The 24,088-nt window shown below is 34.6% G+C and overlaps 1 protein-coding gene across 3 annotated transcripts in view; it reads right to left on the bottom strand.

Moving 5' to 3' along the window:
• The window catches only part of LOC131425205 (serine-rich adhesin for platelets), a 97,282-nt gene that overhangs the window by 31,540 nt on the left and 41,654 nt on the right, over window positions 1–24,088 (bottom strand). For all 3 annotated transcript variants that reach the window (XM_058586882.1, XM_058586883.1, XM_058586884.1), the window contains 2 exons: window positions 6,179–6,343; window positions 5,914–6,069 (listed from right to left, as the gene is read on the bottom strand). In XM_058586882.1, coding sequence (XP_058442865.1) covers window positions 5,914–6,069; window positions 6,179–6,343 — 321 coding nt within the window. The remainder of the gene's footprint in view (window positions 1–5,913; window positions 6,070–6,178; window positions 6,344–24,088) is intronic.

Raw genomic sequence — 24,088 nt, 5'->3', positions numbered from 1 at the left:
TAAACCTGCGCCAGATCTCAAATTTAGTACATGAATCTAGTTCTGGAATTCCAAAATTCAATTAAATGATGGCAAAAAATTCTCAACAGTTGTACACATTGGATAAATTCCGCGAATCGATTCTTTTTAGAACCAATAAAACAATCCCAAAGGATTATGCGAGGTACTTCTATTACCAAAATGTACAGAAAAAAACTGTTTGTTTCGTGTTATTTAATTGTGTGGTAGAATACGTTTCTCGTCAACAAGTTGTACTTTAGTATAGATGCACCGTTACAATTCTGAAAGTGAAGCAATAAAGGCTGCAAAATTGCAAAATTCACACAATCTGTGACATTACCTACCCGCCTTTTATACAATTTACTTCACTTAAATCCTTACTGCTGCACAATATTAATTCCTTCTTTTACTGTTACACGAACTTAATTTTCGAGAAGGTTTAAATCGGTAGCACAGTACAAACATTGTTGTAAATACTGTACCGATACAAACACTAAGCGCAATAACAATTTTCGTGACATGTACGAGGTCTGTTCAAAAAGTACCCGGAATTTTTTAATTGCGCGCGTCTGGAGAGTCCGGAGGTCAAATTTTTTTTTATTGTGTTGGTACATATGTCCCTAATGTATGGTGAAATTTTCAGCTGTATTCATTGTTTACATTCTGTCTTGTAGAGGCTGGTGTAGACGTGTTTTTTTGAGCTCGGCGATTTTTGTTAGTTTAAACAATGGAAGAATTGAAGAATTTGTATTAAATTTTGCGTGAAAAATGAAATAAAGTGTAACCAAATGTGCGAAATGTTACAGAGAGCCTACGATGAGTCTGCTATGAAAAAAACAAGTGTTTACGAGTGGTATAAGCGTTTCCAAGATGGCCGCGAAGACGTTGAAGACGACGAACGCTCCGGTCGACCCAGCACGTCAATAATCGATTAAAATGTGGGAAAAGTGAAAAAAATGATTATGGATGATCGCCGAATCACTATTAGAGGAGTTTCTGATGAAGTTGGCATATCAGTTGGCTCATGCCATCATATTTTTTCAAATGTTTTGGGCATGAAACGAGTGGCAGCAAAATTCGTTCCAAAACTGCTGAATTTTGATCAAAAAAACAAACGCATTATCATCGCTCAGGAGCTGTTAAACGACGTCAACGACGATCCAAATTTACTTGAAAGGGTCATAACTGGTGATGAAACATGGGTGTACGGTTATGATGTCGAAACAAAAGCACAATCGTCCACGTGGAAGCACCCAACGTCACCAAGACAAAAATCGCCGAGCTCAAAAAAACACGTCTACACCAGCCGCTACAAGACAGAATGTAAACAATGAATACAGCTGAAAATTTCACCATACATTAGGGACATATGTACCAACACAATAAACAAAAATTTTGACCACCGGACTCTCCAGACGCGCGCAATTAAAAAATTCCGGGAACTTTTTGAACAGACCTCGTATACTACATTATATTAATAAATTAACATGAACGTACGGAAAATAGTTCTCTGGAGCGATGTTAAAGTTGATGTGTTCTGCAGTCTTCCTTCGTTTAAAAATGTTGCTTCCTATTTGAGTTTTTTTTTTACCGGGGAAATAGATTGATTTTGCCACTATTTCTCGGAGATTGTTCGTATTCTGCTTCGTTAGCATTGAAAACTTTTTCAACTGACTCTTTTCGTGTTTCGGGTGAACACCCAATGATAAAGTTTCTTCTACATAGAATCCCTTTCATTCGTTTTTTATGCTGCAAACACGGAAAAGGATTGTCTGTTCCGAAGGAGAAGCGAGCGGAAAACTACATGATGTTTGAAATTTTAGATCTATGGTTAGATTGTTACACTTCTCTGTAAGATGTGTGCCATAGGTTATTCATTTCCATGTTGGGATTTATTTGTACGATTCCTCGCTATTGCTATGGTTGAAGTATAATCTGTGTGTAAATTGATTACAGAAATGTGATCGGTGAAAAGATTTCAGAAATCAATCTGAAATTCTTTGAATTTCTAGCATAATCTTTTTATAATTCTTTAATTATTGCATATGGAATCAGGCAATAATTTTAAACACACATTCAAACATCCTATCTATTTAAGAAAATTTGGATAGTCAACGAAAAAGTACAAGTTAATAAAATTATTGTTGTGTTTTTCATGAGAAATAAATTTTACTACATAGGTTGCAAAATTGTTTCAATCGAAAGAATTTTACTCTTCTGGTAGATAAACCGTAGGCTCTTCTATGCATTTTTAAAGTTTCAATTTTTTTCAAATGTTTTCCATGTCAAACAATTTGAGAGAATTAAACTAACATGAAGTTTTTCCGCTCTCAAATAGAGAGGTGACACAGCGCTCAGCGACCGACATGTAACCTTACTTTTCTCGAGTGGGTGCAAACTCTGGTAAATCATACTGTTACAATTTCGAAGCTCAAAAAATAATTTATATTGCTTGCACGGAAAAGCCAGCGATAGAAAAACAACAAAAATGTTAGCTCTTTTTTTGAATTTGATTGATTTTGTACAACTAAACGATTGTAGTTTTAACTAAACTGTCATTTTTTATTTTTTTTTATCACAAACGAGAAATGGAACGTTACAGTTGAGCAATGACATCCCGGGTAGGTGTAAATAGCAAACAAAGATCAAAATAATAACAACTTTTACCATCATATTTTGGCTTGATGTTTCTGTGTTATCACAGCGATACTTGATATTTTCATGATATTGCATCCAAGGAATCAAGAAATTATACAATATCTGTTTAACATCAAAATTAGTTATAATATCTTATTTCGTTATTGATGAGCTATTCCAATTTCATTAAGTAAATTGATCCAGTAGTTCTATCTTCAAATAAAATACTATTGAATAAACTGCATCAGAATCAGATAAGAGAAATACTTATGATATTACTCTATTCTGAATGCTAGAATAGAAAATAATTGAGAAATTCGTCTTCTATAAATATTTTGTTCTTGGTTTCATATTACAATGACAGAATTTTATATTTTGTAGCTATTTTCTCATGCAAGTTATGTTATGATTTTTGATATTTTAACTCTTATTTCAAACTAAATAATGTTAATTTCTACCATTGAGATGTTTGGTTTTAATAACAGAATTTGTTATTGGTTTGCAAATCACTTCTACCCGGGATACACCCTAAGCGGAAAATTAAACGTTTCAATGAGGTGTCACTCATGCAACTGAGCAATGACACAATGCCAGAAAAGTTACCTGTATGCACGAAAGCAAAATATGTCTCAGTTGTTTTAACCAATTATTCAGTCATTTGAACTTAAGATGCCTATTGCAATTAATCTTTTTTGCTGTTAGTCCCTTCGGGGGGCAGCCGCTTATAGCTTTAACGCTAAGCTCACATATGATGTAGAAATACAACAATTATAATTCCGAAGATGGAATTAACCAGCAAAATGTTCACAGGTCATTAAGAAATTTTTACTCCACTTGCAGGATGGCTCGCTGAAGAACATTTCTAATTCCGTTTTCAAGAATGTAGCTGATAAGCCTAATGCTAGAGGTGCGCTTTCATGAAAACTGTCCGAAAATGCATAACTCGTAGATGAAATCAAAACATTTATACTGTAGTAATATCTATCCAGTACATGGAAAACTTATGTTCATCTGCATACTTTTATTTACATGGAATGATCCCATCGTAACTGACATAAAGACGTTCAATTGCATTGAAAATTTTCAACATGAAACGTTTCTGCTGAAATTTAAAGGATTTTTATTTTGCCTTTTGCTGCCTTCGTTCCCAGCCAAGTGACAGCATAGGAATACATCGATTTCAGCAATATTTTAAAGACTGTGCCAGAAAGTATGGACGCAACCAAAAACCGCTAACCACTTGTGCAGTTGTTTATTCGTTTTCATTAGTTTGTTTCGAAATGCGTGGACTTTCAGCAGAACAACGTCGAAAAATTGTGTACAAATGGTGCACAGAACGCGGACTGTCATTGAGAGAGATAGCAAAAAAGGAAGGAGTAAGTGAAAAAGCCGTGCGAAATGCAATCAGGAAGTTCGGTGAGGATAAAACCTTTGAGGATAAACCGAAAACGGGTCGAAAAAAAGGTCCTGCTAACCCTCAGTTGGATGAACGTATACTAAAGGCGTTCGAGCAAAAGAAGGAGGTTTCAGTTCGGGATGTGGCCAAAAAAGTGGGCACTTCGAAGTCAAATGTTCTTCGTGCTAAAGAACGTTTGAATCTTCGAGCCTATAAGAAGCACAAACAACCAAAACGTAGTCCGAAACAAGAAGCATTGATCAGGCCGAGGGTTCGAAAGCTGTACAATACGATTCTTGCTAGAAATTTGATCTGCATAATCATGGATGACGAAACCTACGCGAAACTCGATCAAATCCTTGCCGGGACCACAATATTATACGGTGCGAGAAGGGCAAGTGTTAAACCAGTCCGAGACATCGATTGAAGTCGAAAAAATTTGTAAGAAAGCTATGGTCTGGCAAGTAATTTGTAACTGCGGTAAGATTTCGAAACCCTTCATCACCACTGTTTCAATGCACAGCGAAATATACAACAAGGAATGTTAACAAAAACGACTTCTACCCATGATTCGAAGCCACAAGGATCCTGTTGTCTTCTGGCAAGATCTTGCTTCTAGCGACTACTCGAAATCAACGGTAGAATGACATACTACCAAATATGTCACTTTCGTCCAAAAGACAGGAATCCACCAAATTGCCTACGATCTACGATCAATTGAGGAATTTTGGCATTAACGCATCTTAGGAAACATGTCTCGGCAGCCGAAACCATTCAACAGTTTGAAAAAGATTGGGAAAAAGTGTCAAAACTTGTCGCCAAGAAGTCTGTACGGAATTTAATGAGGAACGTTCGCAAGAAGGTGCGCCAGCTAGTCTACAATGGCTAAGTAGCAAATGTTGAGAATAATATTCTGTTGTTGTAGTCTAATATTATCAGTATATCGAATAAAATTTGAATATCTAACACTTGTGAATTATTTACAGCGAAATCAAAGTGCGTCCATACTTTCTGGGACAGTCTTTAGTTGACACAATCAGGGCATGAAACAACAATTGCAATAATGAAATTTTGTGATCTGCGGGTTCTCTGTGTGTAATCGTTTTTATAATTATTTATTGTTCGACAGAATGGTAAGCGAAAATTAATTTTCTACTCGATGAATTTTTGAACAGTTTTTGTAAATAATTTTCCAAATTTAACCAAAGAAATATTTTTTTGTCGTTCTTAACAATTACTTAAAAATTTCACTTAATTAGTAAAAATAATCATTAAACTAAAATGCACTTGCTTCAATTATGCAATATTCATTTTTAGAGGTTTTTCTCTCTTATTCAGAAAATTTGCTATTTCGTTCATTGCATGTGGTTTTTTTCAATGTTACCAGCAAAAGTAAGATATCTGTGCGAGTTTTGCTTTACAAATTTTCTACCAGAACGCTCAACCAGAGAAACATTTCAATTATTTCTTACAGCTGTGAATTCTATGATTGATCTATGCGGATGTTTTTATATCATTCAAATGCAGAAATTCTAATGTCCTTTCTGCTTACAAATAGTATCATAAAAAATGTTGAATTCGTGATATCTGGGATTTTATGGATTAGTTTAAATTTGATTATTCAATTAATAATATTCAAACGGTAAGTATTCCAATATACTTCATTATTGCCTGTAACGTGCTTTTCGTTGTTTTAATTGATTCGTCGAAAATCTTCTAATGTACCTGGTGTAGTTCCATTAAAATTCATTTATCAAATGTGATGATGACATGTTCGGTGTTTTTGGGCAGGTCATAATATTAATTATAGTCGTTGTTAGAATTTATCGACCGTACAGGCTGTTACTGATAGCTGGAAAGGGAATGTCAGTGCAACTTACGTGAGGTTTTTCGTACGAGTGTCCTGCACTCGACGAAGCACCCGACGCCCCACCCAACGCCCCACCCGAAGAGTGCATAGCGAGTGAAGAGGAAGCAGACCCACTGCTGCTGGCCGCTAGTGAAGCCGAGGCTCGTCCAATCCCTGATAGTAGTGTCTGGAAGGAGGTGCGAACGATGAATTGTGTTAAGAGTGGTGCGTCGCAAGAGAAGTAAGTAGTGGTTATCATAGAACTTGCCAAATTGAAAAAAGAACGACAAACTTACACTTTTGAGACCGGAAACTAAACTCAGTCCAGAACGCCTGTTCCTCGTGAGATCTGCTCGGTCTTCTGCCACACTCGATGGTCTACCACCGGTTTCGTCAAGTGAGGTAGTAGCTGGTTTGGGCTGAACCATCACTGGAAGCAGCACTATTAATAAAAATATTAGCTGGAAACAAAAGAAAAGTTAGTTGTTCATTAGAAATTATAATTGGTGAAAAATGGCACGCATAATTTGAACAGTATCTGAATTTATAATTGTTGTTTGATGCTTTCAAAAATTTGTTCCAATAGTTTATTTATCTTTAATTTCCATTAGGAGTCTCAGTGTTGAGACAAAGTAATTGAGAAAGTTGATGAAATTTTTGAATCAGGACGCAAAACAATTTTTTTCCATAGACACGTTACTATGATTAACGTGAAAATTGAGATCGCATCCTAAAACTTTTACACACCTTTCAAATATTTTTTGCAATCAAGGTAGAAATAGAGGTAGAGTTGGTTATAAATCAAAATGTACAAATGGAAATTAATCCGTATCTCATTCATAATCAACAACTTCTACACCTTAATTGCGAAATGAAGCGCCTTTGAAGGGCTTAACTATTTCACATCAATCCGATTGAAAAAGTTTTAGAGAGTAAGCAGATACCTGAAAATTTAAAACATTATTTCTATTTATATTTCAAGCTAACTTGAAAGTCAACTGACGAAACTGCCCTCATCCATAACCAGTCCGAAAATTTATGCAAAAATACGAGCATGCACCTATTTCCTGAGTCGTGCCAACTCCGGTTACGGAAACTGTGAGTGTTCACATATCGGTAGGCTAAACATACAGATGAAATTTGCCGATTCAAGAGTGAGACTTTTTGCTTCAACCAACCTTACTTATATGATGGTTTGAAATTTTTAACACTCGGAGATCGGAATATCAAAAGTTAGTTTATCTGACTATCAACTTTGATGTCTAGCAATCTAGAAAAGTTGAATGACCAGTTTAAAGGAATTCGTACAGTATTTCCATTAATAGATTTTGTGAAGTATTTTTCTTCATTATTTAAACAGCCACCAAAAGTCATCATACTTTGGTGGAAGTGTCTTGTGAGCATGGTCTTCGTTTTGGAAGACAAAGCACAAACTTCGAATATGGAAGATTGGAGGAATTACTCGATCAAGACCCGTCCAAAACATAAGAAGAGCTTGCAAACTTAGCCGGACTAACTCAGCCAGCCATTTTCCAATGTTCAAATGCAATGGAGTGATTCCGAAGGGTATGCAAGTGATTCCACTTAAGTCAAATTCCACTAAAGGAATGCAATATCAAGGCTTTGCTACGTCGAACTTACTTTTTTCACTACTCAAAAGCATAATTATTGCATCTAGTTGTTACTGATAATGAAAATTAGGTTGATTACGATAATCCGAAATTCGAAACGTCGGGCAACTTATGGATACCCCGACCATGCATCATCATCGACGACCGTTCAGGATATTCGTTGCCTTGAAATTATGCTCTGTTTATGGTGAGACCAACGGGGTATGGTGCCAGTTGTTGTAACCGAGTGAAAGGATTACTGGGAAGGTATACCAATAACAATTGATGCGTTTGACTCGGATATTGCAAGAAAAGCGGTCACAATACACACATAAACACGACAAAGTAATTTTGCAGCATGGCAACGCTCGTCCACAAGCACAGCCAGTAAAAACATACTTGGAAACACCCAAATGGGAAGTCCTACTCCACCCGTTGTATAACCCAGACATTGCTCCTTCCGATTACTATTTGTGCCGGTCGATGCAGCATGGCCTGACCAGTATTTCTCCAATTATGATGATATCAAAAAGGAATCGATTTGCAAATTTCGGCCAAACGGTATAAGGTATCTATGGATTGCCGGCAATATGGGAAAACGTAGTGGATATAAAAATTTCAACCAGTTTTTGTCAAACAACTTACGAGTTTCGAAAAAAACGGCACGAGTTTGCTTATATCCCGATTGAAAGAAACCTAATGACGTTCATGTTTATCTGAGAAATCTATTGTCGTTTTTGCTTGAGAAAACTGAAACTGACCCAGGGTAGTTTTATCAAACAAACACTTTTCACGAGACTGTGTTGATTTCGCACTTAGCAACGGGGATTTGAGCAAACCTAATACAAAATCCAGGTTCGGAACTGACTCGATTTTCAGTTCAACAACGTTGAAGCTAGATTCGAAACTAGCTTCAAACAAACGGTTTGACAGCAGTTAGTGTGAAAACTGGGTTAGGTTTGGCATTAAGCGAAAACGACATATGTAAGCTCAATTTCGAAGGATTTCGGCCACTAATTATGAACCGACACAATCGAAATTAGTTCGTTTAACGATCATTTCAAAATATTACCGGTTTTTTTAATAGTTTTCAGAGTTCCTTCGTAAGAAGCTCTGAACGGTTCTATGATACAATCTATGTTGTCCATCGCCAGTTACACTCCTTGAGATGCCAACGATTGTTGAGGTTATTCGTCAAACAAACTAATGACGCTTTAATACACCACAAACCATATGCAAACACATTGAACGTAATTTCGTCCCTTGATTGTATGTTCTACAATAGTTACCAACAATCTCATTCTACTCTCAAATAAGCCACCAAAGTTAACACGCTCACGATGCCACAGTTCACCGAGCGTTAAATCCGAACAGCGTCTGCTCAACTGCACGCTGTTGGAAACTAAAGAAGACGTGCTAGAATAGACGGAATTTATTGCCTTTGCAGTTTTGTGAGGTGGGACGTATGTTTCCATCAGTGGATATACTTGGTTGCTCGTTTGTTGGCTACATTTGCATAGGATGCAACTTGTAGATTTTAATCTGAACCATTTATTCTGGCGTCACAGAGGAAAAGCTAATGGAACTCATTCTGGGTTCAGATACCAGCAGAAATTGTGATTGTCGTCTGACACGTATCGAACTAGCAGGTCACGTTGGCACGATTCGTAGTTATTGCTTCCGGTTACATATTCATTTGTTTACTTGGTACGCATAGGTACCAGCAGAGCAAAGAAATGTTCTTGCTGACGGCAAACTGTCCTGATTGGTTTCGCTGTTGTACGGTTGATTGCCCTAAGGTCGCCAGACGTCGGTTCTGGTCAAAGGATGACGATATGTTGCTGCCAGTTTGTTACGATGACTGGTCGGAAATGATTTATCAATTACATAGCAGAGAAAAAAATCAAGGGGAGTCAAGTACAGGATTTTGAGCACAGTTGGCCTATGACTAATCTACTGAATGACCATATTGAGTTTTTAATTTCTATTATTTTCTTTGTCTACGGATAGTTTTTGGCAAAAGTCGTGAGAGTTAACTCAGAGCAATAGAGACTATTTCACCTTTAGACTGGTTGGTGTCTCGACATAGATTTCATGTATCCATATAAATATATTGAAGATAAGTTTTACATCGAGCAAGTAGTATCATGATCTTTGCTGTCAGTTGATGACCAAATGAATCCTCTACGGTTATATCTGCCCCGTTTTCTGGTCCCGGGTGTAGAGGAAATAGTTCTTAGTCTCAATATAATCGATCTCTCTTCGATTTCTCCGAGCTGGCTACACCGATTTTCACAAACTTCGATTCATATTACAGACGAAACTGTGCTTAAATCTTGACCATTTTGTAGATACCTGTACTGGGTTCCAGTCCCAAAAGAACCGGAAGTTGCCGTCAAAAATTCTATAATGGAACATGTATCCTTTTAGGGGAATGGGTATAGCGTGATGGGTAAGTCGATGCCTTTCACGCTACCCACCTGGGTTTGATTCCCAACCCTGCACATAGGGTCAGAAAACCCGAGTAATCGAAACAAAAAAATGTATCCTTTTCTTACATTAACAATAATAAGAAAGACATTATTACACCACTAGATGATTTAACATCATTATTACATCAGCGAAGTTTGAGTAAAAGGCACAATCATTGAAAGTACCATATACTGATAGGCAAAATAAAATGCAAAACTAGTAGTTTTTCGACTAGCATACATTTTACTTGACTATGAAGCAACTATGGTGAAAAGTTTCTGATCGTGAATATCTTTTGTGGTATCTAACATCGAATCAATCGTTTTGGTAATAAATTAATTTAAATTGATAAGCAAAATATCTCTGTTTTGGTTGCAGTTTTTCATATATCATTTTTCGTGAAAGTGACACGTATGAGTAGTTTGATTTGAAACCATCATTTCACTGAAAAATAATTTTAACTTTTTAATGATAGCTTATATTAAAAAAATAACCTAATTATGTATAATAATTTGCTTTATATATCTTTCGAAGACGACTTTCTCGTAGCTCACAAAAAATTTAGAGCAAAAATGGTGATTTTTAAAGAGACATCCTACATTTATCATCATATTAACCATTTTTAAAAATCCATGTTCTTAATGAAAAGTAGTCATTTTATTACTAGAATTTAATTTTAGAGATCAAAAGTAATAAATTTACTTATAGTTTACCCAGTTCCCAAGATATTTACACACCCATTATTTTTTACGGGTGTTGGTAAAATTTGTACAATCCTTCAAACATTTAATTTGCTGATAATGTCGCTATAATGTCGCTTATCAGCAATAAGAGAATCAAAATAATGAACCGCTTTAAGTCTGTGTAGAATTAAAATTAAACTTCTCGTCTTCATATTCCAATGTGATGGAGTAATGTTCAACTATTATAGAAATAAAACGACCTGATATTGTGTATTTATATCACTGGAATCGGAAATTATCATCATCATAAACCTAAATACAAGTGGATTGAACTCAAGAATAAAGAAATTGTAATACTTTTTTCGAAAAAGTTTGTGAAATTATGGAATTAGCATTACGATCAATTAATTTTACCCGCGTTAATATTTAGAGTTTTAGATAGATTGAAAATGAATTTCACATACACCCATATTTCCTATTCTCGCATATCAGTCCCATATCGATTTTCGCCAATTTTGAGTTAGCTTTAGGAATAAATTATATCCTCAATGTACTCTCAGAAATGGCAATAAAAGTTGAGGGTATGTTCGGTAAAATGTGAAATAATATCAACTCCTGTCTGTCTCATATGCAAAGTACCCAGTCACATTCAGTGCAAAGTTCAACAATTTTAACTATTGCAAAATTCTAATAGCAAGGGTGTATTACTGATATTTCATGTAATAATACCACGATTTTACATTAGGTAGCACAATAAATCAAAAAATAAAATTTTTATCGTCTTTTGCTCGACATGCCGATTTTCCATATGCGACTGATACGCAAATGTATATCAAAAGCGATTTTTGATAGAACAATGTATTCTCTCTCGAATTAATAAGACATTGTATTTCAAGCAGTAATCACAGTGCAGATGGAGAAATGTTTTATATCATGTCGTATGTGTATGTAAAAAATTGTAGTGTATTAGTATCCTTTCTTACCACCGCAATATTACGGTGATGTCCTTTGGGAATCGCAAGAGTAATCCATATTGATATATAATATATTTGATAGCACTGTACATCAATATGTCATAATTATATTGACTTTTTCATCATACAATACCGACATTCCGTAAAATTCATAAATATATTAACACCGTGAGCTGTGAAATATTACTGTTTTTCGGCAAGCTCTACTGAAAACTCGTAAAAATAAAAAAAATAAATCAATAGAATGAAAAATAGATCATTCTCGTCTAAAAAACTAATATTCTAATACATGATGGAAGATGGTTCAGATATTCCGTCCAGTAGTAAATATTACTAGAAAACAGCTTTTTATATATTTTCTGCGATCATTGTCATTCGACTAATAAAGAAAATATTTTATTAAAATATGTTGAACTTATAGAAAATATGTAGACATCGATGAAGGAAATGAAGTTGCCGGGTGCAATTCGTGCTCGCATCTCACACGACACAGTCGAAAATCATTTACGGTCGCAAATCATTTGCGGTCGAAACAACAGAAACAAAGACAATACAGTACTATTGTTCATAGAGTGTACGGAATGGTCAAATACGATTTAACAAAGCCGGAATCTTGGCCTACAAGACCAAATTCAATTTGTATAGATTTCAAGCGTTGCAAAGTTAGACCAGCAGCAAATGAAATTGAAATCTTACTTAAAGAACGAATGCATCTAGACGTTAATAAAGTAACTGAGATTCAATTCAACAAGGCGTCTAACTGTGTGTACATTATGTTTAAACGTGAAAGCGATGAAATTGCATTCGCTACGGTTAACAAGTGTTGAGTGTGATAACATTGAATACAAAATCCCTGTGCACATGGTGGACAATGCCATAGAAGTACGCGTGCATGACCTCCCCCCGCAGGTCACCGATCAGTACGTTCGGGAGAATATGTCGCGGTACGGTGAAATCCTTTCCATCGAAAGGGAAGTATGACGGAATTTTCCCCCAGTATCCGGAATGGCGTGCGAGTGGTACGTAAGGCAATTCCATCTTACATCATTTGTGGTCAAGGTGGGACACATCCGTGTAAAATGCTGATTACCTATGAAAATCAGCTGGTTACATGCCAGTTTTGTGAACAACCTGCACACTACGGTAAACCTTGCACCGAAAATGCGAAAAGGACATTTTCAACCAAAGACAAGGTCAACCGTTCAACAATGGAAACTAGTGAGCGCAGTACTCCAGTTTCACCATCAAACCAGCCAGCAACTGCAACCAATGTACAACAAGGCGCATCTACAGCAACTAGCAACGAGCTCAAGACTGCGAACATTAAGGAAAACGAAAAGAAGACGGAAATCAACAACAAAACCACCGATGCGGTAATGGATGACGAGACGAGTCACGAACAAAGTGCCCCTCAACCCTCGCAGGAGGGAAATGAAAGCTCCTCTCCTCCTAGAAAAAGAGTGACAACGAGATCCACTTAAAAAAATACATTATTTAAAAAATCGGCTAATTCGGCCACGTAAAGCTTGTACGCAAATAGGCCTGAATAAAAATACCTTTTAAATAGAAAAAAGTTACCGAGTATTCTCGGGCTGTATGCTTCAACTTCCTCATTTTCGTTACCGAAATTTTGTCTATTTGCCAGATAAATTTCTTACCGAAGCTTTCAGCAATCTTTGCTGAAATACTTAATTATTTTCATCTGGTTCACCTAAAATTGATCAAACTTTTACTGAATCGAGGAAAAGTAATAATATTTCAAACTTTAGAAATTATGCCAGTAAAATGAAAACGAGTTTACTGTAATACTTTAACATGATTTGCTAAAATCGAGTAGTTCATTAGTAAATGACTGTAAAGAGGATAAAATTGGCAAATCGTTTCGAAAGAAAAAAATATTTTACACATCGTAACCGCATGTAGGTATGAAATTAAAAGAACTCAGGTTTTGTTTATATTGCACCGTTTTAACAAGATTTACGTAATTCTACACATGCAATAACTGTAACTCTAAATGAAGCATTCAATTGTTTAAACGGTGCAATTAAACTAAAATCTGAATTATGTCGATTAACTTTTCACTCCTTGATATAGTTTCAGTACAATAGAGGCAGCATAACACAAATAAGGCCAAAGAATGTTGTAACCTTTTCTTATTCAAATTTTGTACGTTTTCCAGAACCTGCTAAGGAGAATGTTCCGATACATAGAGTGTCCATTATTACTTTAGAACCGGGTTGCTTAGAATATTATACCAGAAATTCGACAAACCAGGTTAAGCCGAAGAATATCTTTTCATCCAAGATCTTGGTTACTAGAAAAAACTTATGATCTATAAGAATGAGAACTAATGTCGTTTTTCATTGATTCCACTCGCTCGGTGCCAGTATTTTGCTCTGACAGTTGATCAATGAAACGGTTTTGTAAAGTTTGGTTAGCACGCTTGCTGCTCGGAAAAGAAAACGGGTGCAAAATAGTTGCCCGCGAATTGCCCGAAAGTGCATTTTTTTCGTGCGGTGCAAATCAATGAAACACAGTGCATCTGTTTTGATTGCCCGACTGCACGAATCGAGCAAAACACTCCACGAGTGTTCTCAATTAAAACTACATAATTTTCTCCATTTTTGAGCAATGGGTAACAAACGGAGCATTAGAGTCAATTTTTATTCTGTAGCTTTTTGAAAAAAATATATGTTAATATTAATGTCCAATTTGAAACAGAGTTTTCAGAAATAAGAAGCTTTTCTTTTTCGCTATTTTTCAAGAAAATGTCGAATCGGTCCAACTAAACGAAACATATTTATTCGACTATGAGCGTGGAGTGAAATGTCAATAAAATTTAATCAAGTTTTCCCTGAGCTCGAACATTGATTGCAACCCATCGTGATTAGTTTCGGTCGCCTTTGAATAGAAATAATTCATAAAGCGAAAAAAGAGCACGTTACACATTTGACCAGGGCACAGTCTGTGTCAGGGGTATAAACAGGAAAAGGAACATGTTGAAGGTTAAACGACTATGGCAACAGGATATATTGACTTTTCTCGAGAAGTAGTACCCGGCGATTTTTTCATTACACGACTTTACAAAAAAGAGACTTCAATCCGGATACAATTTAAAATGCACTATATGTGCACTCATTGGAATCTAAGTTTATGTAAAATTGGTTGAGCTATCTTTAAGAAATAGAAGCAAGAGAGGAGATTTTGATCACAATACCGAACCTGAAAGTCGCATCCAAATAAAAATTTAACAGTCACCGACCTATTATAATGTCTTTTATTAGAATCTAGATGAGTGAAAGTCGGTCTGGTTTTCTTTGCGAATTTGGATAGAGTTGGATTACTTGGAATTATAGAGTTGAATCTTATTCCTGGTACTTCTCAAACCGGAAACCGAGCACCATTATAATTGGATGTTGTTGATTTGGCCTAGAGAAATGTTGTCTTCCAAAGCTGGAATAGTTACTGGCTTATTTCTGTAGACTTTAGACTTGACGTAGCCCCACAAAAAATAGTCTAAAGGCGTCAAATCGCATGATCTTGGTGGCCAACTTACCGGTCCATTTCTTGAGATGAATTGTTCTCCGAAGTTTTCCCTCAAAATGGCCATAGAATCGCGAGCTGTGTGGCATGTAGCGCCATCTTGTTGAAACCACATGTCAACCAAGTTCAGTTCTTCCATTTTTGGCAACAAAAAGTTTGTTAGCATCGAACGATAGCGATCGCCATTCACTGTAACGTTGCGTCCAACAGCATCTTTGAAAAAATACGGTCCAATGATTCCACCAGCGTACAAACCACACCAAACAGTGCATTTTTCGGGATGCATGGGCAGTTCTTGAACGGCTTCTGGTTGCTCTTCACTCCAAATGCGGCAATTTTGCTTATTTACGTAGCTCACTTGTAGACCATAAATCGGGCGTAAAGCGCGAAACACATTTCGAACCGAACACTGATTTTGGTAATAAAATTCAATGATTTGCAAGCGTTGCTCGTTAGTAAGTCTATTCATGATGAAATGTCAAAGCATACTGAGCAAATAATAATGCATGAAAATCATAACCTCAAAAAATCTGAGCAAATACTAATGCATGAAAATCCTAACCTCAAAAAAATCACCTTTTAGAATTAGCTTAGGAAGTGTGATGGTGGCTTTAATCATTCATATTATCAGATATAACATTGTTTTATTCCTGGAAATACTTTCCTTGAAATCTTGGAAGAAAAAGAAAGATTGATTGGGCATTAACTGTTATATATAAATTTTCCTGTAATTTTAGTTCCTGAAATCGGCTGCGAATAAAATTCATTTGCAGCCCATGAAACCATAAGATATTTTATTCCAATCACAGTTTTGTAAAAGTCGAGTAAGCCATCTCGGAGATATATGAATTCGATTTTGGAGTTTTTTCATTCACTATTTCTGGTACCGGAATACGGAGACCGGCATGTCCGGTGTGAATTTGTGTGGTCTTCAACTAATAAGACCTGCAAGCAAGAGGAATTTATTTACAATTGTTGAAAAATTAGCACAAATTCACATCGTTTTCTGTTCAAGCAAACTGTTGAATTTGCAACTTTTCTCACTCTTCACCCTGTCATTCCGAAACCGAAAGAACGATTCATATGAAATTAAAGAAAATACTATGGAACAATAGTGCCTTCGCTTTCGAGGGTAGTGTCGAAAGCGGTTCCCAACTGGCTAATAATAGTAGTGCGGTCCACCTGTCTCGGTGGTATAAGTCCATCAAACAGGCAAACCATGTGGCATCAAGCGGAAATATTTCTAGTAAGAGTTGATTCATTGGTTTCCTGTTCCATATCGTAAACGGCCACTAGAACGGGAGCTCGCAAGTCAGGATGTATTGTTAGGTATATTTGCTGCATAACCGTATGTAAAAAATACCCGTTTATTCAAGTATTACTGGAAATGAATAGGCTAAAGCTAGTGCCACGTATCAAAGAACCAGCTTCATCTCTATCAACTAGTTTGATAAAGCACAAAATTTGTTGTTATATTCAGGTTCAGGCTGCATCTAAACATACCAGCTATTGGGAAAAGCCGGCAAATCTGCGCTGAGTCAAATGTATTTTACCAGATTTGAATCTGAAAATGTCAAAATGTCTACCGCATTTTTCCAAGCATCATTTCAGTACTCTGGCCAAAACTGTGACTGGACATTATAAACTCAACTATGGCATGACTGCTATTCGATATGGTGGCTATTCCACGTCGTATGTTGTCATTGAGTTGAACTATGGTTTTTTTGCTTATCAGCGTATACTTTGGATTTCAAATAGCCCACAAAAAAGTCTGGTGGCGTCAAAAAGGGTGAACTCGTGGACTAGTTAAAATCACCATTTTCGATATGACTCGTCCGGGGAACAGTGGTCGTAACAAATCGATTGTTAGTCGACCTGTATGGCATGTTGCACCGTCCTGTTGAAACTGGCTTGAAACCAGTAGCCATTCAAACTATTATCATGAAAAATCGGCATCACAAAATCATTTATCATGGCTCAGTAACGATCGCCATTAACAGTTTTTGTTGCTCCATCGTCTTGGAAAAATATCTATGTAAATCACTATATCCACACAAACACCACACCAAACTTTAATTTTTTGGTCGTATAGACGCATAGGAGTGTTATCACCGGGAGCACGTTGAACTTTATTTTTCGAATGAAACGCATATTTGGTTTTCGTGCTCCTTTGGGTTCCATAAACACCATACAAATTTTAGCTCGATCAGAGAAACTTTATTTTCGTACGAGAGGCCCAAAGTTTGTATGGGATTTAGTATGGAGAAATTCCCTTTTAACAAAAAATCGGCTTGAGATCAATCTATGAACTTTAAAAACTAGTGCATGTATTATTTTCGTAAGAAATTTATCGAGGAGGAAAACCTTCGAAGACCGCCAAAAAACAACATGTAACAAAAATATGCACTGACTTTCCTCAGAGATGACTAAACCGATTTTCACAAACAAAGATTCAAATGATAGGTCTCATAGTCCCATAGCTTGGTATTGACTTTTATTCCGATCCGACTTCCGGTTCCGGAGATATAGGATGATATGTACCAAAAAAGTGAAAAAAATATGCACTCTCTTTTTTTAGAGATGGATGAACCGATTTTCACAAACTAAGATTCAAATAAAAGGTATTATGGTCCCATAGCTTGCTATTGAATTTCATTTGAATGTGACTTCCGGTTCCGGAGTTATGTGGTAATATGTGAAAATTTGAGAAAAAGTTTACACTCAATTATCTCTGGAACAACTCAACCGATTTTTGCAAACTAAAATTCAAATGAAAGGTCTTATAATATCCTAAAAATTTGTGGAACACTTTATCAGGATCCGACTTCCGTTTTCGGAACTAAAGCGTGATAAGTGAAAAATTACCAATTTTATTAGTATTTTTCCACGAACGATGGTTAAAAACAGATACAAATCCCATAAAACTGTCTGATAAATTCTTCTAGTTTGCAGAGCTTGTTAGTTTGTGGGCATGAAAACTTAATTCGGTACTACTGATCCCCTCTTTTCCTGTTCCGAGAGCACCGAAAGTGGAGAAAAAAAACTCCTAAAACTAAATTCACTTCGATTTCCCTGCGATGCTTGAACCGATTTTCACAAATCTTGATTTGAATTAAAGTTCATACTATCTTTAAACCTACTGTGAAATTTCATCCGGATCCGACTTCCGGTTCCACAGTTGCAGGGCGATGAGTGTCAAAGTTTTCAAATCGTCATATAGAGTGACAATATGTACAATACCGAAAGAAGAAGAAAACACAAAACGAACAAGGCGTGCTTTGTTCTATTTCGTACACGTTGTGTAGTGATGCCAATAATAATAATAATAATAATAATAATAATAATCATAATAATAATAATCATAATAATAATAATAATAATAATAATAATAATAATAATAACAATAATAATAATAATAATAATAATAACAATAATAATAATAATAATAATAATAATAATAATAATAATAATAATAATAATAATAATAATAATAATAATAATAATAATAATAATAATAATAATAATAATAATAATAATAATAATAATAATAATAATAATAATAATAATAATAATAATAATAATAATAATAATAATAATAATAATAATAATAATAATAATAATAATAATAATAATAATAATAATAATAATAATAATAATAATAATAATAATAATAATAATAATAATAATAATAATAATAATAATAATAATAATAATAATAATAATAATAATAATAATAATAATAATAATAATAATAATACTAATCATAATACTAATAATAATAATAATAATAATAATAATAATAATAATAATAATAATAATAATAATAATAATAATAATAATAATAATAATAATAATGATAATAAAAATAGTAATCCAATTGCGTGTTTTATGCTGCTTAGCTTGACTTACATATGCAGAAGTAACAAAAACGCAGGTTCGTTTCGTTTGTTAGATTTCGTTTAATTGGTTTAATCGAAATAGAGCATGAGATAGTAAGTATAGGTTTAACTACGTTCAAAACTGTTCCAATTTGTAGGTCATATTTGTTGGTAGTAAACGAACCAACTTCGGCTATTCCGTTTATCTGAATCCGGTTTCGGAAGAATTGGAAATAGTGATCAAAAACTACAAAAAGGATCTCACTCACTTTTCTTGGAGATGGCTAAATCGATTTTCACAAACTTATAGGTTCAAAAGAAAAGTCTTACAGTTTCATACGGAGTTCCTTAATTTGTTGTGGATACTACTTTCGGTTCCGGAACTACAGGGTAAACAGGTTTTATAGAGTTTGTGAGATTAGATCCGAACAAATTATCCTATTTCTATTCAATAAACAGTTGTTTTTGCGAATTTCACGGTTATATTTATGATGTAATGAGTAGTATGAGAAAGGAATTAATACACCACTAGTTGGATTAAAATAGGTTTTTTATTATGATTTAACGGTTGATTTGAGTTGTTTGATGTTTTCACGATAGTTTCTTAGAACGGAGATTATTTTTAAGTCACAAACCATGCTTCAAACCTTACTGTAAAGACAAAAAAGTCATGTAAATTATGTTTTTGTTTGCACAAAATAGTACTGTCTATATTTTCTAAACTATAAGATATAGAGAGTTCATATGTTGGGCAAAGTTATTGGATTTGAGTTTATCTATAATATTGTAAAGGATTCCAAAAACCTATTTCTTCAAATTAAAAAGTTAGACTTTTTTGTGTCCTTACAGTGAATTTTGGAACATGGCTTGTCACTTAAAATAAATTTCATACTAAGCTGAGTAACTTTTGTGAAGACATAAAACAGCTTAGATCAACCGTTATAGCATAATAACAGAAAGCAACAATCATATTACCACCACTAGCAGCAGTGGTGCTAGATATATTAGGGAATGAGCCATTGTTCGGACCTTGTGTCGGTTTTCCTTTTATAAGTTTTTCTACAAATGTCAGATTGTTTTGAGGTATTCGAAGGTTTATCTCCTCGATAAATTTCTTACGAAAATAACATATGCACTGATTTTTGGAGTTCATAGGTTGATTTCAAGCCGATTTTTTTGTTAAAAGGCAATTTCTCCACACTAAATCCCATACAAACTTTGGGCCTCGGGCTGTATATTTGGATGGCTTACACAAAACATAATAAAAGTGTTAAATGAAAATTTACACTGAAAATTTTTAAACTAATATGTTTGACTGATCCCTTGATTTACATTGAGCACTGGTGCTCAGATTTTCAAATGCATAGAAATCAAAAGAGCAGATAAAGTAAAGCAAATTTACTAATCCAATAATTATTATGTCCCCTTTCTACTTTACAAGAAAAGCAATCATTGTAACGGTCTGTTTCGAATCAACATTATTTACAATTGAATCCTTGATTAGTTTTCATTAACTTTCGCTAGTAACGAAATTGCGCAACGTTATACCTGCAAAGATCCGTCATAAGCAGCGATCTGTGACTTTACAGTGATCATGAGGTCAGATTAGTTCTGGACCACTCTCAATCGCACTATGGGAACAGTGATGGTAAAAGAAATGAAAGTTACTTTCTTTATTATTAACTGAATCTCTTTAAGACTTCATGATTTTGCAGCCCAAACAATTGTTTTAAGCTCAGTTCTGTGCTAATTTTTCCAATATATTTGGCCACTTTCGCTATGCAAGAGCCACACAGTGGATCGCATAAATTTTCGTTTGATCGCAGGAGAGCAAAATTGAAACAAAAGTGAAAGACTCGAAAATAGCACACCTTCCGTCATTATTGCAAACGAACTATTAAGCTCCACTTTGTTGTGATTGCTGCACTAGCGGTTACATAATACATGAGATAATATGCAATACTCGTTCCTGAAGTGAAGCATCGTCGCTTTACTAGCAGGTACATTTTGTTCACAACTTCAATCATTTTCATACTTCATTTGATTGAAACGGGGAGGCCTGAGATATAACTGGAATGATACGACTGATGACATTTAAATGGAAATGCAAACATTTGGGCAAATGCCAAAGAGATTGATTTTCGTTTGCACAGTACAAATAATTTATTGCATTTTGGATTAGACATAGTGTTTAACATCACATAATTAATTAGATATCGGATGAATGCGCTCAAAGGAAGACAGAGCATGGTACAAACATTGAGATTGTTGTATATTTTGGAAGAACAATCCATCGAATGATTAAAATCGCCTATCAAAATGAGTATGCCATCCATGGTAATAATGGGTGCTAACATAAACTAAAGATTTTGCTTCTCTGCTACTAATCTTTCAGGTGAAGGAAAATTTTTATCCAAAAATGTAGCGGATATATGTCGTGAGATTATTTAAATGTAAAATTTGAAGCATACGATTTTTACCGCGTACGATTTGAAATACGAACAATACATCGGTTTTTGAGTTCATAATTTTTTTGCCTACACAGAAGTTTCATTATTAACCTACACGACATGTAAATCAATAGTAATATGGACTAGACATGGGTTGAATCGAAAGTTAGATTGAAAACCATCACCGATGCAAAACTAAATTGAATTGCATTGAATTTTTAATGAAGAGAACACTATCTTTCAATTAACGCTTTGTTTTGCAATTAAATTATGTTGATACGTACAGAATTGTAAAGTAACTTTCTGCTTAATTGCCTGCTGAAAATATGTGCATGAAAATAGATGTTAATTCACAAAATATTTTTATCTGTGTACTACCTTTTCAATTTGTAAACAGTTATGTTAAGTTAATAAGCATTTTTCTTTATTTTGCATCGTCCGACTGAATGATTAAACACACTTCACCCTACAGTTCCGAATTTACAATTTTACATAGTTTTCATCTGAAATATATAGATTTAAATGTGGCAACCCAGCACGCTATACGAAATTGAACAAAGCACTCTGCGAACGGAGCAATGCTGCACGTACTGAAGCTTACCAGTTTTGCATCGTCATTTTGAATGACGATTTGAATGTTTTGAATGTTTTTTTTTGTTCGCCCTATAATTTCGGAATCAAAAGTCGGATCCGATTAAAATTCAGCTTAGCTTAAAAATACAGGTATGCCAGTTAAAATGTGTTCGGGTTTCGACCAGAAAAGATTGCGCTGAAAATCGACTGTAAACTCTATTGATAACATACATAGAAATCCAATTTTACAAAATAAATCTATTATTAAGACTTTGCCTACATATACATGTGGAAGAAATTATACCTTCTAAGCAATTGTCGAAAATAAAACCAGATAAGGAAATACTCAGATTCCTGAGACGTTTCAGAGTCGGATTTGGAGTACTTTCGGAGATATAGTTCGCCGATTTGACTTTTTTTTTAATAAAACAATTTTTTGTTAATATCTGACTTTCAACTGTGCATGGCAACAGTTATGGAATTTACGAGTTTTGTAATTTATAAAAACTTAATTTAATTTATAAAAACTTAATTCGTCAATCGACTAAAAAACTTAATATATATTATTTAAAGCCTTCAACGCAGAAACGAAAAATTACATATAATAATACGTAAAATTTTATCAAAATACATAAATATTGTATCAAATCCACTATCAACATGCATCTTTTTTATTGTTGTTGGTCTCAGAAGACGAAAAATCACATTAATTTTTAAAGTGTGCAGATATTTTAAACGAACATTTCATTTGTTAACGACGTAATTGATAAATACCTAATTTGTCAAATGACCGAACATCTAATTTGTTATGACTTGATGATAGATTAGCAAGAATTTTACAGGTTTCGACTGTAACTTGCATTCTGCTAGCAGGTGCGACTGTATGCATTTGAATGCACCTTCTATCAGCCAGGCAGATGTGTGCTGTGTGGCTCAGTCGATTAACAGACTACTTTGAGATCCAATGATTGTCGGTTCAAGTCGCGTTGCGGTCGCAATCAATATTCATTCTTTTTTATTTCAATAAATTCATGTCAAGGAATTTGATATACTCTATTGAATGTTCTTCCATGTAAATTTGCGTGAACTGAGACGCTCTATTTATGTGTGTCTACACAGGAAAAATATGAATTTTACAGGTAATATAATTATACAAACGATACAATTCATAACTACTTAACTTGTCAAGTGACGCAATATTCCTTTCGTACAGAATTTTACTGATTCCGAGTGTAATTTGCATTCGGCTACCAAGTGTCGCGGTATGGATTTATATGTATCAATTATTCATAAAGCAGGTATGTGCTTTTGTAGTTTAGTTGATTTGCAGCGTGCTTTGTGATTTAATGTTTCTTGGTTCGAACCGCACTGTAGCTATCGATCATCAGTTGTTTTTTTTTAATTTTCTTTGATTATAAACCATTTTCAAATCACACAATTTTACATGTTCTTGTATATAAGTTTGTGTGAAATATGATGCTCCATTTTTGCATAATATAAAATTCAATCAGTTTGGCCACATAAAATATAATACAAAAAAAAACTATTTCTATTATTTTACAGAAACACGAATCACAGAATTTTTATGAGCAACGTCTTGTTCGTTAATGTTTCCATTTTGAATTTATTGGTGAATTGATTGGCATTCAGTGATAATTGCACACAATATGGAGTTTTGATTGCGTAACAAGAACAACATTGTTGAGACCGACTTCCGCATTTTAAAGTCTTCATTTATCCAAATCAACAACGCAGAGACAGTACATAAACGCGGGTTCTAGAAAACATGACTACTTGTTGCCTCAAATGCGATGCAGTAAAACTATTTACCTTAAGACCGAAACATCTAACGAAGAAAGAAGAAACACGAATATATTGTTGCACAAGAGAATGAAATTAGGTATGCATTCAAGAGGTGTGTTAAATGGACCGAAAACTATGCGAAAATGAATTACTTACACTGTGTGTAGTTATTCGCTTCATTTCCTATGTTATATATGTATATGACTATTTGAATAGGAAT

Source organism: Malaya genurostris, chromosome 1 (genome assembly GCF_030247185.1).
Source record: "Malaya genurostris strain Urasoe2022 chromosome 1, Malgen_1.1, whole genome shotgun sequence".
Classification (NCBI taxonomy): Eukaryota; Metazoa; Arthropoda; class Insecta; order Diptera; family Culicidae; genus Malaya; species Malaya genurostris.
Note: the sequence above shows the minus strand (reverse complement) of the source record. Positions and strands in the feature narration are given on the sequence as shown.